General features: G+C 43.0%; 1 protein-coding gene across 1 annotated transcript in view; it reads left to right on the top strand.

Moving 5' to 3' along the window:
* NELL2 (neural EGFL like 2) overlaps positions 1 to 4,828 on the top strand; it is a gene marked incomplete at both ends in the record, with an annotated part of 153,865 nt that extends 149,037 nt beyond the window's left edge. Inside the window, 2 exons of the mRNA XM_084262534.1 lie at positions 1,871 to 2,095; positions 4,778 to 4,828. Of these exons, the coding sequence (XP_084118660.1) occupies positions 1,871 to 2,095; positions 4,778 to 4,828 (276 nt within the window). The remainder of the gene's footprint in view (positions 1 to 1,870; positions 2,096 to 4,777) is intronic.
* Positions 4,829 to 20,474: the final 15,646 nt, after the last annotated feature.

The following is a 20,474-nucleotide window of genomic DNA, read 5'->3' on the forward strand; positions in this document are numbered from 1 at the left end:
AAATTCTAAATATGTATCCATTTTCATGGCTGATAATTTCAAAGGTGCCAATAGACTCATTTTTTTAATTCATTCCAGGATTCAGAGTAACAAAAAAAAGATACGACTTGATGTGTTTTTTAAAATAGTGAAATGAGTTTTAAAGAAAAAAAGCACAAACCCAACACTTTTAAAGCTTGTGATCTTTTTCCTTGAAATGTATTTCAGAGTCTGAGCAAAAACTATTCTGCATAACACTGCTCAGGAAGTTTCCATGACAGAAAAAATCCCAAGACAAAAACAACTAGCTTTTATCACAGGTTATCTCCAAATGTAAAGCCTAGTCCATCTTGCAGCTTTCCTTTGTCAGGGTATCATGAATAACAGCCAGAAACCAATTTCTGTAGACATTGTGCTCTCAGTGTTACCACTGCTAAAATCCAATGAAAGAGATTCCCAGGTGTTTCATTAAATGTCTTCAAAACAAAACAAAACAAAACAACCTACAGTTGTAGATGTTTCTTTGTTTTTCAAGATGCTACTTCTGTATCTAAAGCCTACACTCTTTCAGTTGTTAGGGTTTTGGGTTTTTGGGTTTTTTTTTTGGTGTCAATGTATTGTCTATTCCTTGCAGTGCCCAGCACTAGTAAAAATAAATTAATAAATCAAGATAAGTGACTGGCTTTAAGATCACTTTCATTCTTACCATCATGTGATTCAAAAATAGAAAAATTGAGCCAGGTGAAAAATTTGTAAAAGCATGACTTCACAATACTTTCTGCAGCAGAAGGAATAAGTTTGGAGCTATGGTAAATCCCTGGCAATTTTTTCAGCTTTTACTCTGGAGATATTGAGCTCATCATTCTCAGACCTGTAGACACAGTTTATATGAATTCTTTCCTAGGGCCAAATGCTCTTCTCTTTGACCCCCTTAAATCCAGACTACTCAGTCTGTGTTTCAGATGAGCTGAGTAAATTGGAGGTCAAGATGGGCCTGCTCCAAAAGAAAAATGTGTTAATGATTTCTGTGAAGTCTTATCTTTGACCAATAGATCTGAAATGATTAAACATCTTTAGATTTGTGTACTGGCACACAGTAGCATCCCCTAAGAATCTCCTGGCCCAACACAGGTCTCTGCTTTGACCTTTTCATGCCCTGACCTACTGAACACATCATACAGAGAGTGTCATTAAGTTTGGAAGTTCAGATATTCTGACTGCAATACCCAAAATGGATGGTAAGAGGTTGGAGATCCTCTCACTGAAAATGCACTGGCGTTCCCTGATGCGTGGGCCTGCAGGTAGCCTGACACCCTTAGTGCAGCCAATGTGTTTGTAATGGTGGCAAAGTGAAGTGATGTGATGTGATGTGATGTGATGTGATGTGATGTGATGTGATGTGATGTGATGTGATGTGATGTGATGTGATGTGATGTGATGAGATGAGATGGCCCACCTGGACCTGAACATTTGAGGGCTTTCAATGGCAAATCAACAGTCCAAAGAGAAGAATTAGGGGAAACAGGAGATTTTGAAGCACATTTGGAGTTATGTTATGTCTTCTGTCACTTGCAGAAGCAGGAGTTCGCACGGACAAATCAGTATTCTGCATTTCATGAACTTTATGGAGAATTTTCAGCTGCAGCTTGGTGCAGAGTGAGGTGAAATTAGTTAAATCTAATACACTTCCTGAAGAGCATGCAGGAGAAAACACCCAACTTGCTGTGTCTCCCACAGCAATGAATATCAGCGTTCTCTGCCCTGATGGGTGAATAGGACCATATGGATAAAATTAGCCACCTAGCAAACATAATGCTGAGTCAGATGAATAGGTAATGAAACAAATTAAAAGCTAATAACCTTCTCTTGCTCTCGTAATGTTCCTAAACAGCAAGGTGAAGTTGATTGCTGGCCCTTGCCATGCCCTGAGGTGGACTGTGAATTCAGCGTCCTCCCCGAGAACGAGTGTTGCCCGCGCTGCGTCACTGACCCGTGCCAAGCGGACACCATTCGCAACGACATCACTAAAACCTGTCTGGATGAAACCAATGTCGTTCGCTTCACTGGATCTTCTTGGATTAAGCATGGCACAGAGTGCACCCTCTGCCAGTGCAAGGTAAAGAGCATAAGTCTGAGATGCCTCTTTCCCAGCTTGTTCTGCGGCATATAAATATTAATGCCCTGAGTGCGGTCAGTGGGTAGTTGATGTCTACACTTACTTTAAAGCAGCAGAGATAACAGGAAAAGTGTTCAGTTTATTTAACTTTACTCTGGTGTGTGCTGGGATGGTGGTTTAATGTGCTAAAAGGTCAGAAGCAGAACAACAGCCCATGCTGCAGTGTGCTATGGACAAGTTAGCGGGCTTGGCTTTTCCACCAGGATAGCTCTGTTCAGGCTTGATCACAATTTTTTACTGTAGAGCTCCATGCTATCTTGGGAATCTGTACAGTAACAACGAGGTATGTGAGACTAGACTTCACACAAGGAGTGTGATACTATAACGTTATCAGAACTGATTGAATTGCTTTTTGAGAATTGTAATTGTGTTGAGAATAAAAGGACTAGTTACCAGTTAGCGTTCTTGCTTTAAAATTAACAGTAGAATCAACACAGTGTTTAGAACATTTAATAGTTTTCTAGTCAAGGGAATTCATTGAGGAGAAAAATTATTGGCTATGTGCTTATGTGAATTCTGGCATATCTTTTTAAAGATGCAAAAGAAAAGGAGGTTAATTTTTTTTTCCATTCATAATAAGCCTGTAGGGTGAATTGTATTTCCCAACATCCAGTCATGAAGGATGACAAAGAGTATTTCCACAGTAGCCAAGGAGAGAGAGACATCTGGATTCATCCAGAGATCTTTGATTATTACTGATACTCACAGTTGATCTTGGTCTTTATTCTGTCCTATCCAAGCAAGGTACTTCCCAAACTATGGTACATTGTACAATTAACTTCCAAAAGGTGCTCATTAAAAAAAAATAAATCTAACTTCATCAACTAGTCCTGGGAGGCATGGGGAGTAACTTTTCATTTAGCAGAAGCTTTCAAGTACCACCTTCTTCCTCCACTTTGCTGATGCAATACTGTGTGCAACAGCATTTCCTGCAGCAGAGGCATAGTCCGTTCATGAGGGAAGTGGTATGGGCTGAGTGCAGGCATTTGTCTTGATGTCAGAATGGGTCAGTGGTTAGAAAAAACCATCGTGATCTGACAGAGAGGCTAATGGTTAGCTAGCTAGCTGCTGCCAGAGGAGGTCGAAATAGGCTTACATGCAGAAACCTGTATTTGGGGGCCCATAGCTGGTGGTATAAACCAGCTCTGGCACTAGAAGTGACTTTTGCTCAGGCAAGTTTCTGAGGTTTACGTGCATCAGTGTCCCCATCTGTCAAACAAACACATGACTCTTGTCTAAAGCACATCTGAGATTGAGTGATGGGAAATCTCACTGCTAATCAGCAGCAATGCAGAAGCAACGGGCCAGCTCTGCTGATGGCCACCCGTGGGCTGCTCCCATGTGCCCTTTTCTCCTAAGCAAAGACTGAACCTTACGCGTCGACTAATTTGTATTCAGTGTAAACACATACATAATCTAATAAAATTCATTGCTGCTTTGTGAACATAGACAAGATTAAAACAGATACTCTGCCAAAACCCATAGATTTAGCATGGCTCAGGTGTGAATCTGTCTAACAGTGAAGGTGTACCTCTTTGTCCCTAGCAATTCTCTTTAGAGAACAGGGTTTTTTTTTTAAATACACTCTCTGCTTGTATTGGAAACATTTTAATACTGCAGTTGTGCATGCAGGCAGCCCACTCCCTCCTGATCAGGTTAAAGCTCTGCCCAATTTGCTCTCTGCATCATTCATCCTGTGTCACCCCACTCTTTTCTTGCAGAGTATCACATGGAAGGTCAAAGCTGCAGTCTAAGCCTCTCTTAAGCAAGCTATAGCAAAATAGGTTTACACAAATCCTTTAAGAATTCAGAAACCTGGGCATCAGCTAAAGCTGACTGACTTAGCCACAAAACCGTTTCAAATCACAAGTAAAGAAAGTGGACAGTAGGATTGTCTAACGTCCAGTAGTAGAAGGAGCAAAAGACAATGTTTGAATGATTCAGACCTTGGTCTTCAATCAGTCTTAGCAGTTTAATTAACTGAATGTACTTGGAGTAATTTAAAAATAATGCACAAAATAATGCACACTTTTTATTTGCATTGTAAGAATCAGACTTATGGAAAGAAGCAATAGAGGTGCAGAAAGCAATTTCTTCTGTACTTTAATGATGTCCATAGGCAATATCTTCCCTTAATTGCTAATATTCTCCAAAGAGTATTTGGACTATCAGGAAAAACTTAATGGATTAATGTTCACTGGTGTTACAACCAGGATGTGTTCACTTGAAGCATAAAGGAATAACTAGAACCCAGAGTCCTTTCTGCCTGATCGAAATAAACCTCCCTGTCTCGTTCAACAGCTTTGTGTGCAGGAGCAAATGCTCAATACCTTTATGTCAGCAGCATTTATTCCACTGATCCCAGTTTGACTGTTGTGGCTCTGGGATACAGACCACAGCAAACTAAGTAATTAGAGGAATCACAATTGCCTGTTCTCTGGGGCAAGGGAAGGACATGGCAGCAACGTCATGGATCTGATCAAGGCCTATAGCTGTTCTGTATTTTACAAATCCGTACATTCAAATTTGATAGGTCTTTGCAAATGGCTGAGCTTGTTAAATTGATTTGGTTGGTAACAAAATGCTAATTGTTTCAATTCTTTCTGTTTTTCCTTCCTTCAGAATGGCCACGTCTGTTGCTCAGTGGACCCACAGTGCCTTCAGGAACTGTGACACCAACACCCATTTCTCACAAGCAGTTTCTGGTTAAAGAATTTTCCTTCACAAAAAAAGACCTTTAGACCAAAAATTGTACAAAATTGAAACTAAATTAGATTGGTTTTGTCCATCTAAAGTGCAGATATGCTATGAACTCAGTTACCTGAATCAGAGTGAAATTTATTGGACTCAAGACAAGCTCAGATGTGTAAACCTTTGTATGAGGTTAGGCCCAAATCTTCTGGCTATATGTGTGGCATCATTATGCAGAATATTTAGGCTAGTGTAAAGTGACACTTTGTAATGCTGTACATAACGATGTCAAGATCCAAAATCAACTAGGAGCTCTTATACGGTCCTCTGAAGCTTTGAGAGTCCAACACTTGACCAGATGCAGAGATTTTTACCTAATCTTATTCGGATCTGCACAAACGTGTTTGATTGCTCACTGCAGAACTTAGCAGATGTTTGAATAAAAGGATGAAGCCTTCAGGAATAAAGAACCTAGCAGCTAAGATGTGATATGTACAGTATGTGCTCTGAAAAATAAAAAAAAGATAGAAGTTATTGTAAAAACAAAACAAAAAAAAAGCCAAAAAAAAAACCAAAAAAGAAAAAACCGTGATGCACAGGCATGGCTTCTTAATGTTTTCTGATGGGACAAGTCATCAATATTTCCTTGTTTTACTGCACTTACTATTATTTCTTGATTGAATTTGTTCAGTATAAGCTCGTTATTGTGCAAATTTAAATAAATATTTCTCTTACCTTAAGTTTCTGTTTGCGCCATCTTTCCTTTTCAGGGATGTGATTTTCATGCATGTTGTTACCCTTCCTTGCCTGCAAACCTAGGCAGCTGGGCAACAGAGGTGGAGTATCGCTGGGAGCTTCTTCCCAGCATGGCTGGAGGCCAGATGCCTACCAAAGCCGCTCTGTCACTCCCCTTCTCAGCTGGGCAGGGGAGAAAATGTATATAGTGAAAGACTCGCAGGTCAAGACAAGGATCAGTTAATGTCATGGGCAAAACAAGAAAGTACCCAGTGAAATTCTTTCCTGGGCTAAATTTTATTCAAAATTTCTCTCTTTCCTCCCATCAGGCAGCACAGGAGAATGTGGAATAGGAGTTGTGGTTAGTTTGTCACGAGTTTTCTTTGTTGTTCCTTCCTCCTCAGGGGGAGGACTCCTCACTCTCTTCCCCTGCTGCAGCATGAGCCCCCTCTCCATTGTGAGTCTTTCCCATGGGGGTTTCAGCTTTTCATGAACTGGCCCAGGGTGGATTCCATAGGGTCCAGACCTTTAGGAACAGACTGCTCCAGTACCATCCCCCAAGGGGCCACAAGGCCTGTCAGCAAACCTGCTCCAGTGTGGGCTTCTCCACAAGCTGCAGGTCCTCCTGGGAGCTTGTTCCTGTGTAGGCTTCCCACCAGGTCATGGCATGCTTCAGATGTCACTACCTGCTCCACTGTGAGGGTCCTCCACAGGCTGCATGTGGAATTTCTGCTCCCCATCATCTTTGATGGGCTGAAGTGGGACAGCCTGCTCCACCACAGTCATCCCCGTGGGCAGAAAGGAATCTCTGCTCTGGCACCTGGAACACCTCCTCCCCCTCCTTCTTCACTGACCTTGGTGTATGCACAGTTTCTCACTCCTTTCTCTGGCAGAGGTAAGTGTCCTTCTGTGTTTTTTTTTCCCCTCTTAAACATGCTACCACAGAGGTGCTATGACATCACTGATGGGCTCTGCCTTGGTCAGCAGTCGGTCCAGCCTCGTGTTGGCTCGGTTGGCCCTAGGGGAAGTTTCTAGCAACTTCCTGCAGAAGCCACTGCTGCAGTCTCTCCCATTCCCCCCAAAAGAATCCTTGCCATGCAAACTCAAAACACTGTATCAAGTTTTATATTTGTAATTCTTCTAGGAATACATAAATAATTTCAAAACTCTGAGACACTACTGTGGATTGAACGGAAAAGACATGTGCCTAAAGATCAGATCTCAAGTGCCAGTAGGATGCTGTCACACAGAGTGTGTACAGACCATTTGTGTGTCACTTGCACCTGTTCAGATTTACAAGGGTCTTCAGATTCCTCCTCTCTCCAGCTTCCCCAGGTCAGTTTGTCTTTCTGTAAGCACCGTAGATATTCTAGTTGTTTGTATAAAGTGCCTTAAAGTGCAAGGATCACTTCAGTATGCAAACCCTTTTTTCACTACTGTACTGTTTGGAGCAATAAATAAAAGTAGCTACATGACCAAAGCTGTGTTATTCTGGGAAAGGAATAAAGAATAAAACAGTGCTTACAAATTACAGGCTGAAAAGGCTGAAATGTAAGGAGCACATCACAAACAGTGGAGGCAAAACAGGAGAGGAATAATTTGCCCAGGATGACCATCTTTTAAATACTGCTTTAGTACTCCTGTTCCTTTCAAAGTACCTTGCTTCTCTTCATAGAATCACACAGTCGTAGAATGGTGTGGGTTGGAAGGGACCCCAAGGATCATAGAGTTCCAACCCCCCTGACACAGGCAGGGACACCAACCTTCAGGCCTGGATCTACACAAGCCTGCTCAGGGCCCCATCCAACCTGGCCCTGAACACTTCCAGGGACAGGGTATCCACTACCTCTCTGGGCAGCCTGTTCCAGCATCTGACCACTTTCTCTGTGAAAAAAACTTCCCCCTAATATCTAATCTAAACCTTCCCTCCTTTAGCTTTAATCCATTCTCCCTTGTCCTGCCATTGTCTACCCTTTAAAAAAGTTGATTTGCTTCCTGTTTATAAGCTCCCTTCAGGTACTGCAGCCTTCTCTTCTCCAGGCTGAACAAGCCCAGCTCTCTCAGACTCTCTTTGTAGAGAAGGTGCTCCAGCCCTCTAATCATCTTTGTGTCCCTCCTCTGAACCCTCTCCAACAGTTCAACATCTTTCTTGTATTGGGGGCCCCAGATCTGGACACAGTACTCCAGATGGGGCCTCACGAGGGCAGAGTAGAGAGGGACAATCACCTCCTTGTCCGTGCTGGCCACCACTTTTCTGATGGAGCTCAGGATGCCATTGGCCTTCCGTGCTGCAAGAGCGCACTGCTGGCTCATGTTAAGTTTCTCATCCACCATGACACCCAGGTCCTTCTCAGCAGGGCTACTCTCAAGGACCTCTTCTCCCAGTCTGTATCCACGTCTGGGATTCTTTCGGCCCAAGCATCTCTCTCACCAGTCGAGTAGATGGTCATGCAACCAGGACAGGCAAAGCTTCCATGAATATTACCCCTGTGTATTACTAAGTTACAAGAGAAGTCTGTATGCATTTTTTTTTTAATGAAACAGAATTTCCTGCAAACAGATGCTACTTCACAGTGTTTCATGTACAGCAGGAGATCAAAGGAATGCCAGGCAACCACATGTATCTGGTAGGTATTCCCTTGAGCCCTCGTGTCTGCCGAGTAGTGGATGTTTTTGGAGCAGGGAATACAAGAGATGCTAGGCAAATAATGCAAACAAACCCAAGAAACTAAAAATCTGGAAAAAAATTCAACACTTCACCCCCTCCAATTAATAGTCTCATTCAAGCATTAAAGTTATGAAGGTTTTCAGACCAAATAAACCTTTTTCTTCGCTTAATCCATAAATACCAGGTACTCCAGGGCTTTACTGTATTGCCCAGTTCCTGGCAAGCTGCAAAGTTTTTAAGGAGTGTTAGCTCCTTGAAAAAGAAGGATTTGCTGTCTGCACAGCATCTTCTTGCCTGCTAGTGCTAGTCAGGAGGTCATGTTTTCCTCTCAGAGGCGGAGGCACATCTCCAGTGGATTTCAGAGGCAGCTGCGTGCCTGTTTCTGAGAGAAGGTTTAGCAGGAGGTGTTACCGTTTAGGAATTGCACTTCAATTTCATTTAAGCACAGTTACAAAATAAACGTAGGAAAGGCATGAAGACCAGACTTTTTTTTTTTAAAAAAAAAAAAAAGAGGAAACATTTTTCAAGAGTAGAATCCTTGGGCTCTGTCAGAGGCTGTAGAAAGCTCCGGAGAAAAGCAGCAGAGCTGGTAAAGAGAAGGTCAGATACCCACAGAGCATTTGTAAGCATCCCCGTAAATTATTGGTCAGGTAAGTGTCCCTGTACCCTTAATTTGGTTCAGTGCATCCATCGACATCAGGTTTAGACCTGTAACAGATGGGACAACTGGAAGGAAAATTATCTCCAAATTTTTTTTCTCAATCCTTTCTCAAAGGCAGCGTAATTCTGCTGTTTAATCCCAGCTTTTAATCAAAACTAAAGCAGAATATAGATGGAAAACAGGCATCTCTTTCCTTTTGTTGCCTACCCTGACCTGAGCATTGCAGGATCTTTCTGCTATTGTATGCTCGTGAAGCACAGTGCATTACACCACAAAACAGGCTACGCAGACGAGAACTGAGGCGTAACACAGTAGCTGAACCTTGAGTCAAATCCTTGGAGAGACAGTTAATGTTACAGGTATGTAAAGCGCAGGAGTCATACTGCTGAACAAAGCTGGAATTCCCCACTAAATAAAAAATGAGAATGGGTTCTCTGAATATTATCCAATTTATCAATGCTCAAGGTTACTAATCAGTTGGGAGTTCTTCTAAAGGTCAGCAAACTCCAATGAGACGTCTCAGCGACCCTCATTCTCATTCCCTTTCACCCTCTCTCTTTCTCCCCCATCTTCCTCCTGTTCAGTCAAGCCAGTAATTAGTAGCTCATGTTTTTAATTTTCTTTGAAAAGTAAATTTAAATATTATTAAAAATTGATGCCTAATTTCCAGGCTTAAATTATCTGTCAGATGATATAGTCCATAAAAAAACCCCATAAAAATTTCTGAACAATGCAGGTACATTGTGCTGGCCTTTCATTATTGATGTACTGTTTGCAGTGTTTGCAGTACCAGAATTCAATAACTTCCATAAAGGAATTGTCACCTCTCCACAGAGTAATTGCCTTAAGTTAATAGACCTACAGATATAAAGGCAGAGACATCTTCAGTTACAATTCTGAATTCAAAGCCATGGTGAAACAAGTTGACAGAAAGCAGCCGTGTTGTGAACTATGGAGCTAACTGAGCAGCTGCAGTTTTCTGGCACTTGGAAATGTACCATGGGCTAAAAACAGGGTCCTGGCTGCCTCAGTCCTCCTCATAGCTAAACACTTCCTTGCCTTCTGTGAGAGATCCACCTTTATCAGCCCAGCTGGTGCTCTATGATGTGGTGGGTTGACCCTGTCCGGAGGCCAGGTACCCACCAAAGCCGCTCTACCACTCACTAAGTCATGGCTGAAATACTGGCCAGTATCCTTTTCCAGGACACCTAACAATTGGTATTTGTGCAGAGAATGCTGTAAAACTGTCCTCCATCAGTGCCAGCGTAAGGTTTTGCCATCAACAGAGTTGGGCTACAGCAGATTCACCATGGGGAACCTCAGAGAAGCACAACCTCACGAGTCACAGAGCCCAGATGTCACATCCTGCTGACTCAAAATGCAGGGTGTGTATGGGGTGGCATCTCCTCCTCCACAGACACGATGAGTCTGACCTTGAACGGGTCACCGGTGTCCCTGCTGTGGGGACAAAGTTCTCAGCTGTGAGGTAGGTTGCATGGGCCAGGCCATACTTGCAGGTCTCTTCCAAAGTGGAGGACTTCCACTGCAGCACGGTGATGATGCTCAGCTCACATGGTCTTGCAATAGGTGGGGGTCCCTGGATTTCTCAGATAAAAATAGCAGTAGCTTTAAAGTAGGGCTCAGCTAGTTATTTTTTAATAGTGAAACTTACTTACAGGCAAATGCAGTTTAACTTGTTCCCAAACCAGTTAATAATTTAAGTTCAAACCACCGGATAGCTTTTGCTAACCATATAAAGAAAATGTTTCAGAGTAATACCACTAGGAAGGCTAGAGAACCTCTGGCATCTCCTGAGTGGGCGACCTGTGGAGCAACATCTCTTCTTCAGCACACCGGTAAAGCCCGTTGCAGTCATGCCTTCTGCCCAAGTCGCAGCCGTATGCATCAAGCCCCAATCCTGGCCATCTTTTCTGTTGCTATTTTAATGTCTAATTAAAAATTTAACGCTTCTCGTTGCTTTAGTGCGGTGGCCAAATGTCTGTCCTGGGAGAAAAGAGAAAGCCTACCACTGGATTTTTGAGTGAGAAGGAGCATTTTAGAGAGGACCTGGAAAAGAAAGAGAGCATTGCAGACCCCATTTCTCAGATTTCTATGGCTGCTCGTCAGCCCTGTGATGGCCACTGCTGTGTCAGGGTATTTCATGTTTTGCTTTTTGTCGGTGTGGTGCTAATGCAAAATGATAAAAATATATTAAAAAAAATCAATTGTTTAAATCAATTACTCATCCAAGTCTGCACTAATCAGTATTTGCTTTTTGCCAGAGTTTATGCTGTCTGTAAAGTGCCAAATAGGCATTGTTTACTATAACAGGAGATTTGTGATCCTATAGTCTACCAATCTCTTCCTGGGTTATTTCTATAATGGAAAAGTTTAACTACTACAAACCACGATAATCTATTGATCACAAAATATTTCATCCATAAGAGACCCAAACTCAATTACTAAAAGAAAGAAGTCTGGTTTTTTATCAGTAATCTCACTTTACCATTTTAGACTTCAAAAGTATCTCCCAGGATGTCATTTATATTGCTTGGAACTGTAAAATAAAATTGTTTAAGGGCTTATTTTAGAACTGAGTCATGTTTGAAAACCAAAATAGCTAGAACCATATCACCACAGCTAGACCATCCGACTAAACAGAACAACAGAAGCAAAGTACTGACTCAGGCGTGGTTCCACGGTGGGAAGGGAGAGCAGTCTCCTTCAGGAGGAGGGGGGGTGCAAAACAGAAAAACAACCAGCAGCTACACCCATGCCAACTCTGTCCCTAACTCTGTCCTCTTTCTGCAGTTAATAACCGCTCATCTGAAGAAGGAGGCAGACTTCTGCACGACGACATTATTTCTTGTTCAGTTGCTGATGCTGCTTTTGGGTGTTTCATCTGACTGAGTGGGCCACAGCCCTTTCCTGTTTATTTTCTTAGTGCTTTCAGTAAAAAAAAAGTAAAAACTGCTTAGGACCATCGTGGTGCAAACAGTTTTTACCCACGGTTGGGACCATCCCATTTGGAAGCCAGGCAATGCACGGCAGCCAGACCATCCTGCCCCAGGCAAGCTGCAGGCACCAGTCTGGCGGGTGAGGGGAGCAGCACCATAGCTATAGGTGTCTTTGTGGAGTTCTCTTTGATGAGTTCTGTGTAGTGGGGTCTTCCATAAGTTGTGACCAGAATGGCTCAGCTCAAACTAGCTCCTGTTGCAACTTGACAGGGCATAATACACTCCACTTTCAGCTGCCACGCGTGGGTTTTGCAAGTCAAGTGTTTTGTCAGGGCAGAGGGATGCAGAGGTAGGACTGGGACTGTCCTAGGAGCTCCAATATCATGCCAGCATGTGCAGCCCACAGCCCAGGAAAGCAAAGGTCTGTCTTCAAGTCAGAAACAAAAAGTTCTTCTTGTCTGAAAAGTATTTTTCCCTGAGAAGAGGCAAGAAATCAAGCCCTTCATTTGCTTTCCAAGGCAAAAATCCCGTGTCCACCTCTGTCACACTTCTCATGGACAAAAGGTGGGTGCTCACAAACACCCCTCAATGTGCAGTCCTCTCACCACTTTGGTGTTTCACAGTCATATGGCTCTGTAGAAGTTACCCCAGTTAACAGGGAGTGAGGCCCCTCCCACAGCTGGCTTTACTTCCACAAGACCTTTTTGGGGATATGCCTGTTGATGCCACACTGCAGCTGGTGCCTGCATGGCCTGGACTGGTCAGACCCTCTTCCAGTGCTCAGCTGGGTTGGGCTGGTGAAAAATCTATGTCAAAGCCCAGCTAATGCAGATGGTGTGAAGATTTGGCCTCGCAAACATTGTCAATGGCAAGGTGAGGATCTAATGTTAATACTATTTAAATGTTGTTTTTTTTTTTTTAATTAGCCTGTTTTCCATTTTAGGTTTCTATTGGGTAATGTCTGTGTTTGATGGTACCTGATGCTCTGTGAAGAACACAGCAGGCAAGGAAGAAATAATTCACTTTCCTCACTTGGTAAACTTGAGAGGCGGCTCAGCTGCTGCTGCCTTCAAAGAAAGAAGAGATACAACCCACAGAGCTTGTGATCCCACCACAACCAGCACAACTCAGCAGAAACACACATCACACCTAGGCCCAGTCCCTCCCTGCTCCTGGTAGCGAATGCCCTCCGGCCTCAGCAACAAGAGCACTTGCTTTTAACATCCCCGTCACCACAAATTAACTCCTTCACTACAGAGCCACGGGGTTAGCTTCCTCTGATTAGAAATAGAGTGGGGAAAGAGCAACATACTGGGGGTTGCAACTACTTTACCCCCCATTTGGTATTTATTCAGAAAACACTGTGCTGCTCCTGCCTCTGTCTCCATTGTGGGCACCACTCTCAGTACCTGGCAGATCAGTTCCAGTGCTGGGCTATCTCAGCGCAACGCTAATGGTTCCCCTAACAGCTCATTTTATTCTGCCATGTCTTCAAACTTTCTTACATGGAATTTATCACCCCTTGGGCTAGAGATCACTTGTGCTGCGTTGGAGGTTTCAGCCAGTGTTCACCACCCTTTACAAAAACATATACATTCCCACTGCATGTTTTATGTGTTCCCCGGAAGCCGTAAAATTAACACCACTGAATTTGGATAAATTTGGAGTCAGATTCTTACTTCAGTCCCAATTTTCACAGTTCAGGCTCATCTCTATTTCCTATTGCTCTGGGACCTGAACCAGGCTGCTGAAATCCTAGTTATCTGCATTTTCCTTCTGAACAAGGATTAAAGCAAACCAAGGAGGCAGGGTACGTTTGGGTTTTGGGGTTTTTCTTTAACAGAAGCAGCTTCCAAGTTCTGCAGCCCAGAAGGCAAATTTGCACCCCTGTGCCCACAGGTCTAAATTCTTGAATCACTTTATAACAAAATTTAAAATGCTTCATCAGTTCCCAGCAGAGCCACAGATACTCAGACATTTACACAGGCCATTTAAGCGACCTTTTTTGTTTCTTATACAGCAAGTTTTTGTCATTTGTGTTGCTTTCAAATGATTTTCGCATGCCTCATGTATTTGAATCACTTCTTGTGGGTAATATCCATTTGCACATAAAGTTTGTCAGCTCTTGCATTTGGCTTTCTTGAGCTATTAGAATTTAGGGTTTGTATATGAAATATAGCCTCGTATACCTGGTCAGTAGAGGCAAATCCTGCAGAGAGCTGAATTTGGTGCATAATAGTGAAGCCAAGCTTGTGTTTGATTTAGTATTTGAAAGAGTTTCTGTGTTTTATTGTGTTCTTCAGCTGTGTTCCAGAAGTTTTGCATTAATGCAGTTTATAAGTATAAACCTGGGTTTCTGAACAATCAATCAGTACAAGGTCAACTGCAGCCATTGCCTGCATGGTGTGAATCAAAAACTTAAGGCACGTGGACATTCGTAATAATACAGAGAAGCAGAGATTTCACTGTAATCAAAACGCTTTTCATGTACAAAAATAAATATACAGAATGGTTTCAAGTGAATTAGGCAATAAATTTTTCTCCAGGTTTAGTGAAAGCAAGATCAGAGGAAAGCTTAGATGTGGATTTATGGTGTATTTACAGAATGCTGCTGTGCACCAGAAAATCCTGAGATGACACCGACTGAATAGTGCAGATATTGGGCAGCTGTGAAGAAACTTCCTCAGGATGAAAAAGTGTCCTGGACTGAAAAACTTCTGGCACTGACCTTTAGACACGACTGAATAAAGGCACTGGAACACATGGTCAGATGGTGACAGAGGAGCAGTTTAGGGATGCTGCTGTCACCTCTTCTCTGCTGTGCTACCTCTGACTCCTCTGTAGGTCCCCTTGCAGTGGGTTAGGAGCAGGCACATGACAGCTGAAGACATCATGGCTGAAGGTCTTCAGGAGGTGACTGACCTGTATCATTGTCACTGCTTGCAGCTGTCTAGCCATACTCTTAGTACAGGTTCAGGTTAAAGGCAGCAGGTTTTGAAAGACACCCCCTTGCCACAGAACCCTCACAGTAGTGGGGAAGCTGGCAAAGGGGTTGCCAACCCTTAGCTTGCTGTCTTGTGGGGAGCTGACCTTCAGTTGAGGAGACACCAAACAGACATCCTGGAGTGATTCTAATGCTCCTCAACTTAGGACACAAGCCCTAAAATATTTATGCACATGCTAAACAAAAGACTGTTGTTAACCTCAGTAAGGCACATTTTTTATGGTAGAGTTGGAGAACTTCAACATCATACCTGGCACAGTGCAGACATGCTCTTCCATCACTTTCTCCATAGGGAAGAAGTTCAAAGAGGTTTCAAATATATATATATATATATAAACCTGAAAATGATGTCAATTAGAAATAAAGTTAGTCTATTTTGTTTGTCCCAAGGCAAAATGAAAAAAAAATCAAATCTGTTTTAAAGCTTCTCTGGTTTCTGAGAGGCAGCGGGGTGCTGGTATGTTCAGGAAGGCCCTGTCTGTGTCCCTTGAAATGTTGCAAAGAAAAGGATCCATCTGGTGCAGGGCAGCTTTTCAAAGGGTGCACAACTAGGGCCAGTGGTGGAAAAAATTACAGACACAATGAACTAGAAGGACTTGCAGATGTGTGACTGAAACACCACAGCTGTGAAGAGGGGCCCAGGCTGTGGAACTGTGTGCCTTGGTGCCTCCAATGACATGTGCAACCTGTTGGCACATCTTCAGTTGCTTAGCAAGAAGATTATTTTGCAGTAATTCCCTGACAAATATCTGCTCGCTCATTAACACAGCTGATGTGTCCTAACTCTGCTCAGATTTGCAGCCTGAGCTAATCCCCATCCTATTTTAGTTCACAGGCTAAAGTTCAAATGGAACACTTTTTTTGATCCTATTTGTGTAACTGTGTATAATTTCCCCTCTTCCTCTCTGGTCAGAATAATAACTTCAAACCCAGGAAAAAACAAACACTACCCCCCAAAAAAACACCAACCAACCAACCAACCGAAAAACACCCAACAAAACCAGTGAAGCAATGTAAAACTCAAAATTGTTCCAGGACAAAACTGCTTTCTAACTCTTAAATCCAATTTCTTCCTAATCATTTTTACCTTTAGTTCCACACAGTAGCAGTTCCTCAAATCTTTATTTCTTTCATAATTGGCCTACGCTGTAGTTTTACGCATGCGCCCCATTAAAGCAACAAACATATTTAAGAATAACAGATAGAGAAGCTCACTAGGTAATACATACTGTTAGAACTGGAAATGCTGCTTTCGATGTTGGACTACGACATAAGTCAAACCAAAGACTGCCTATAAAGAAAGCCATTTATCATGGTCTGGGTTTGTAAGGTATATATCAGAAAATGTTTAGCCTGAAGAAATGAACAGAACTCGAGTATTATTCTGTTGAAATACCTGCTTCAGCACCATAAATTTGCAGGGAGCGGTAATGAGTCAGGTAAATGTTTCATTTCAAGGGCTCCTTGACACAAGTTAGAATTTCTTGCCTAAGTAAAAGTGGTGCTGAGCTGAGCTGCGTTTCAATGACATGTGTCAGTGCTTTTCTGGGATGGGGGACCCTGTAGTGGGTAAGCCACTTCTTCCTTTTTCACTTGCCCAGGGAGCAAGCACCCAGCCATTACTCCCTGCACGCTTCTGGTCCCATCCCCACCTTTTCCCTATGCTTCTCTCCTAATCTGATTAACCCCTCATCTAAGCTCTGAGCTGAGTGACATGCTGTCTTTAGCTCGATCTCTTTTTTGCCTGGGACACTTGCACTCCTGGATGTCACCCAGCATGGGGTGAGCAAAAGTAGGCACCCACCGTGAGCGTGCTCCCCACGCCCTGCAGTTTGGGCTTTGCTGAGTGGCTCTCAGGAGACAGAAATCTGAATGCTACAGACCAGGGGCCCAGTGACTGCAGGTTGCCAGCACTCCAAACCCACACAGATTTAGTGCTATTCAAATGACAGGATGATGGCTGATCATGAACTTGCCTGTTTCATTTATGGACTGCTAAATCTTTTGGAAACATTGTCATACAGGAAAATAACCATCATTTAATGAATGAATTTTAATAATAATAAAGAATTATCCATATGGGATACACGCTCGGTGTCATTTTTAACTTACTAAGTAGCTTTTATTCACTGGACCGCAGAGTCTTTTGTTAACATCCATGAAGCTTCAAAAATGTCATATTACTCACTGGAGAGCTCCACTTCATTCCCCATCTACAATAGAAACAAATACAGAATTACAAAGGAAGCACTACTAAAAAATTGACACTAAGGGCTGCAAGGACTGATGCAAAGTGCATTTTCTCATGTGCATCAAGAGCTAACAAAATAAAAAATTCCATACAATTCATGCTTAATATACTGTGGTTTGGTTTGTCAAAAAGAACAACATACTTTACACTAGACCTAAAATTGTCTCCATAAATAATAAACGATTTGAAAGCATTAGATCAGTGCAGATGAGCGGCGGCATTGTAGTGGCTTGTATTATGGCAGAGTCCCTCTCCTGATTAAGTGATAACAGGCGGATAAGAAACACAGTCCTCCCTTTCTGATCACAAGTGATTTGCACTGCCATGGAAGAACTGAAGCCAGTGAACCCTGCAGAGGGCACAAAGTCACACAGGTAGCACAAGTGACCAAGAAAGGAGATTATGCCTCCTGCTCATGGCAGAGATGGTAGAACTAGATGATCTTTATTAAGGTCCCTTACAACCCAAACCATTCTGTGGTTCTGTGGTTCTGTGGTTCTGTGCTGCATTTAAACCAAAGGAACTCATTCCCTTCATTTCTGTGTGAAGGACTTTTCACATTTCTTGGAGGGCCATCAGTAGGACAGAAAAACAAATCAAAGGCTCAGCTTCAGCATTTTTTCTCTTCCCTTTTCCTTTCCTTGCTCTTGCTTTTCTGGGTTCCGGGGCTTTATCTGCCAAGGTTCCTGGCACTGTAAGCACAATGATTTAATTCTTTAGGTTTGCACTGCTTTCATATTCTCTGACCACTTATACCAAATCTAACAAAACAAGACACTGAGGAATATCCAGCATGTCTCAAAAAGCCTATAGGGCTATTAAAAAGGTGACTATATAGACTATACATTGCAAGAATGAGAGCAACCTAATGTCTTCATAAGCAAAAGTGGCTCATTTTCCATGTAGTGGCATGCTTTTGAGCCTCCTTCTTGTCTTCCAATTATATGCCTGTCAAAACTAAAGCCAGAAGGCCACAACCTCTTTCCTCACTATATAAATCAGCCAACCAAAACTACCGCTTCTTAGTGCATTTCAATTATTTACAACCCCAAACCTAGTTGAACAAATACACTTCTAGGCCTGAATCTGAAAGCTAAGAGAGAAAATAAATTTTAGAAAAGCATCACAAATCATTAGAAGTGGGCAATACCAGACTGGGCAATAGAGACTCCTTAAATAACAAGAAATCTTCCTGACTTGCCTTCATTGGACCACAAGGCATGGGGAATGTAAGAAATTTGTCTTTCTTGAAGTCTTCATTTGAAATTCACTGTCCTGATATAATTTTAAAATATGGTATTTGGATGTTTGATGTACAGGTAAGACACATGCAAATATGTTCACACATCCCAAAAACCAGAATGGGTTTAGTTTATGTCAGATTACAAGTGTGAGCTCAGCACCTGCCTCCTGCTGGAAGCCCTGGTAGGAGCCAAAACAAACATCTCATCAGTTATGTCTGACCTGATCTATCTGCTTGGAAAATGTCTTAGCTCAGCTCTCAAAAGTGAGTGTTGGAGTTAATCCTCCCTGTTAGGCATTTGAGAAATCCAGCAGCCTGAAAGGGGGAGCCTGCAAAAATTCCTTCCCCTGGATCATGCTTCCAGGTTCCCCACTTTCAGTAACATCACCCCTTGGTCCCCAAGGCATGGATCCCACTTGCCAACTTGTCCAGTTTGATGCTGGCCAAGGTCATGCACTGGCAGTGCACCCTCATCATGCCCCATGCTGGCATCATGAACAGATAGGACGTACACGATTGGCACTCAGCCTTAGCTGTACACACATGCACACATTCCAGAGAGCCTTGTACCTGGGAAAATCACTGGAAATGGAATTTGGTGGGAAGCTGGGAAAAGAACACAATGGTCAGGCACAGGCCTGCCCGGACAGACATGCACACCAGCACCTGTTTCTGCAGGACTGGCTCCTTTTCTCCCATTCTCCCTCTGATTTTGCATGCTTATTGCACCTCAAACCACTGTGATGACACCCCTGCCCTAAACATCTGAAAATATTTCCTATGAAGTCTCCACATTGACCTGTTGAAAAGAATCTGGAGGAGGGCCGTTAATATGATCAGAGTGCTGGAGCATCTCTTCTTCAAAGACAGACTGAGAGACTTGGGCTTATTCAGCCTGGAGAAGAAAAGTTTACCTTTAGCAGCCTTCCAGTACCTGAAGGGGACCCACAGGAAAGGTGATGAGTGGCTGTTTACAAAGGCAGGTAGTGAGAGGACAAGTGGTAATGGCTTTAAACTGTAAGATAGTAGATTTAGATTATATAATAGAAAGAAATTCTTCACTCTGAGGTTGATGAGACACTGAAACAGGTTGCCTAGAAAAGCTGTGGCTGCCCCCACAGTATTCAAGGCCAGCTTCAATGGGGCTTTGGGCAACCTGATCTAGTGGAGGGTTTCCCCGCCCACAGCAGGGGGTTTGGACTAGATGATCTTTCAGGTCCCTTCCAACCCAAACCATTTTATGATGCTATGATTCAAATATTTTCCCTGCACTACAGAGAGCCTTGTACCCCAGACAGTGAACCCAGTCTGTGGGGTGACCTAGAGAGCCTCCCCTCTGACTCCTGATGCTGGGTGTACTCCAGCCCATGGGGCTAAAAAAGACCTGGGATGAGCAAGATCTCCTGTTGCTTATTGGAACATTGGGGTTACCCATACCATAATGCCTTCAAGGTTGTGGGGATGAGCCTTTCATGGGATGATGGCTTCTGTGAGATCTCAGAAGGAGTGGCACAGGGGAAACTAGTGTTCCCCTTCCTGTGGTGCTCTTTGTGTATGTGTGTGTGTGTGTGTGTGCGTGTGCAGCTTTTGTCATGTAACCCAACACTTCCTACCATCCCCTATCCAAGAGCACATTGGATGACTGTTGGCTCAGAAGGACCTTCAGTTGTATCTCCCAGGGTTACCATGCCTATATCCCATAGGGGATTCTGGAGCAAAAAGTCTTTCATTGGAAGTTGTTTTTATAAACTCTGTATTGACAAGGAACAGCACTGAAAACTAGCCAGAGAAGTCATTCTTACATACTTCTCAATGAGGTAATGAATATTTAAATCAGACTGGAAATGCTTCAGTATAATGAAGAGCATGTCAGGTCCTGTGAAGCTTTCCAGTACAGAACAGGTTGCAGTTAAACAGCTGTACCCTCCTGAACAGCAAAACAGGGTGAAAAGGCTATTCAGAATGCAACAAGTGTTTTGGAAACAGTATTTTGGGTTAAAAAAACAACAGTGCAGCTTTGTCCCCCTTTTCCTGGGAAAGTCCTTACTCCTCCTTGGCTTTAGCAGGAGGACATGCCTCCAGAAAAGACATCCCAACTGTGTAATGCAG

The sequence above is a fragment of the Gallinula chloropus genome, assembly GCF_964237585.1.
Source record: "Gallinula chloropus genome assembly, chromosome: 1".
In the NCBI taxonomy this organism is placed as follows: domain Eukaryota; kingdom Metazoa; phylum Chordata; class Aves; order Gruiformes; family Rallidae; genus Gallinula; species Gallinula chloropus.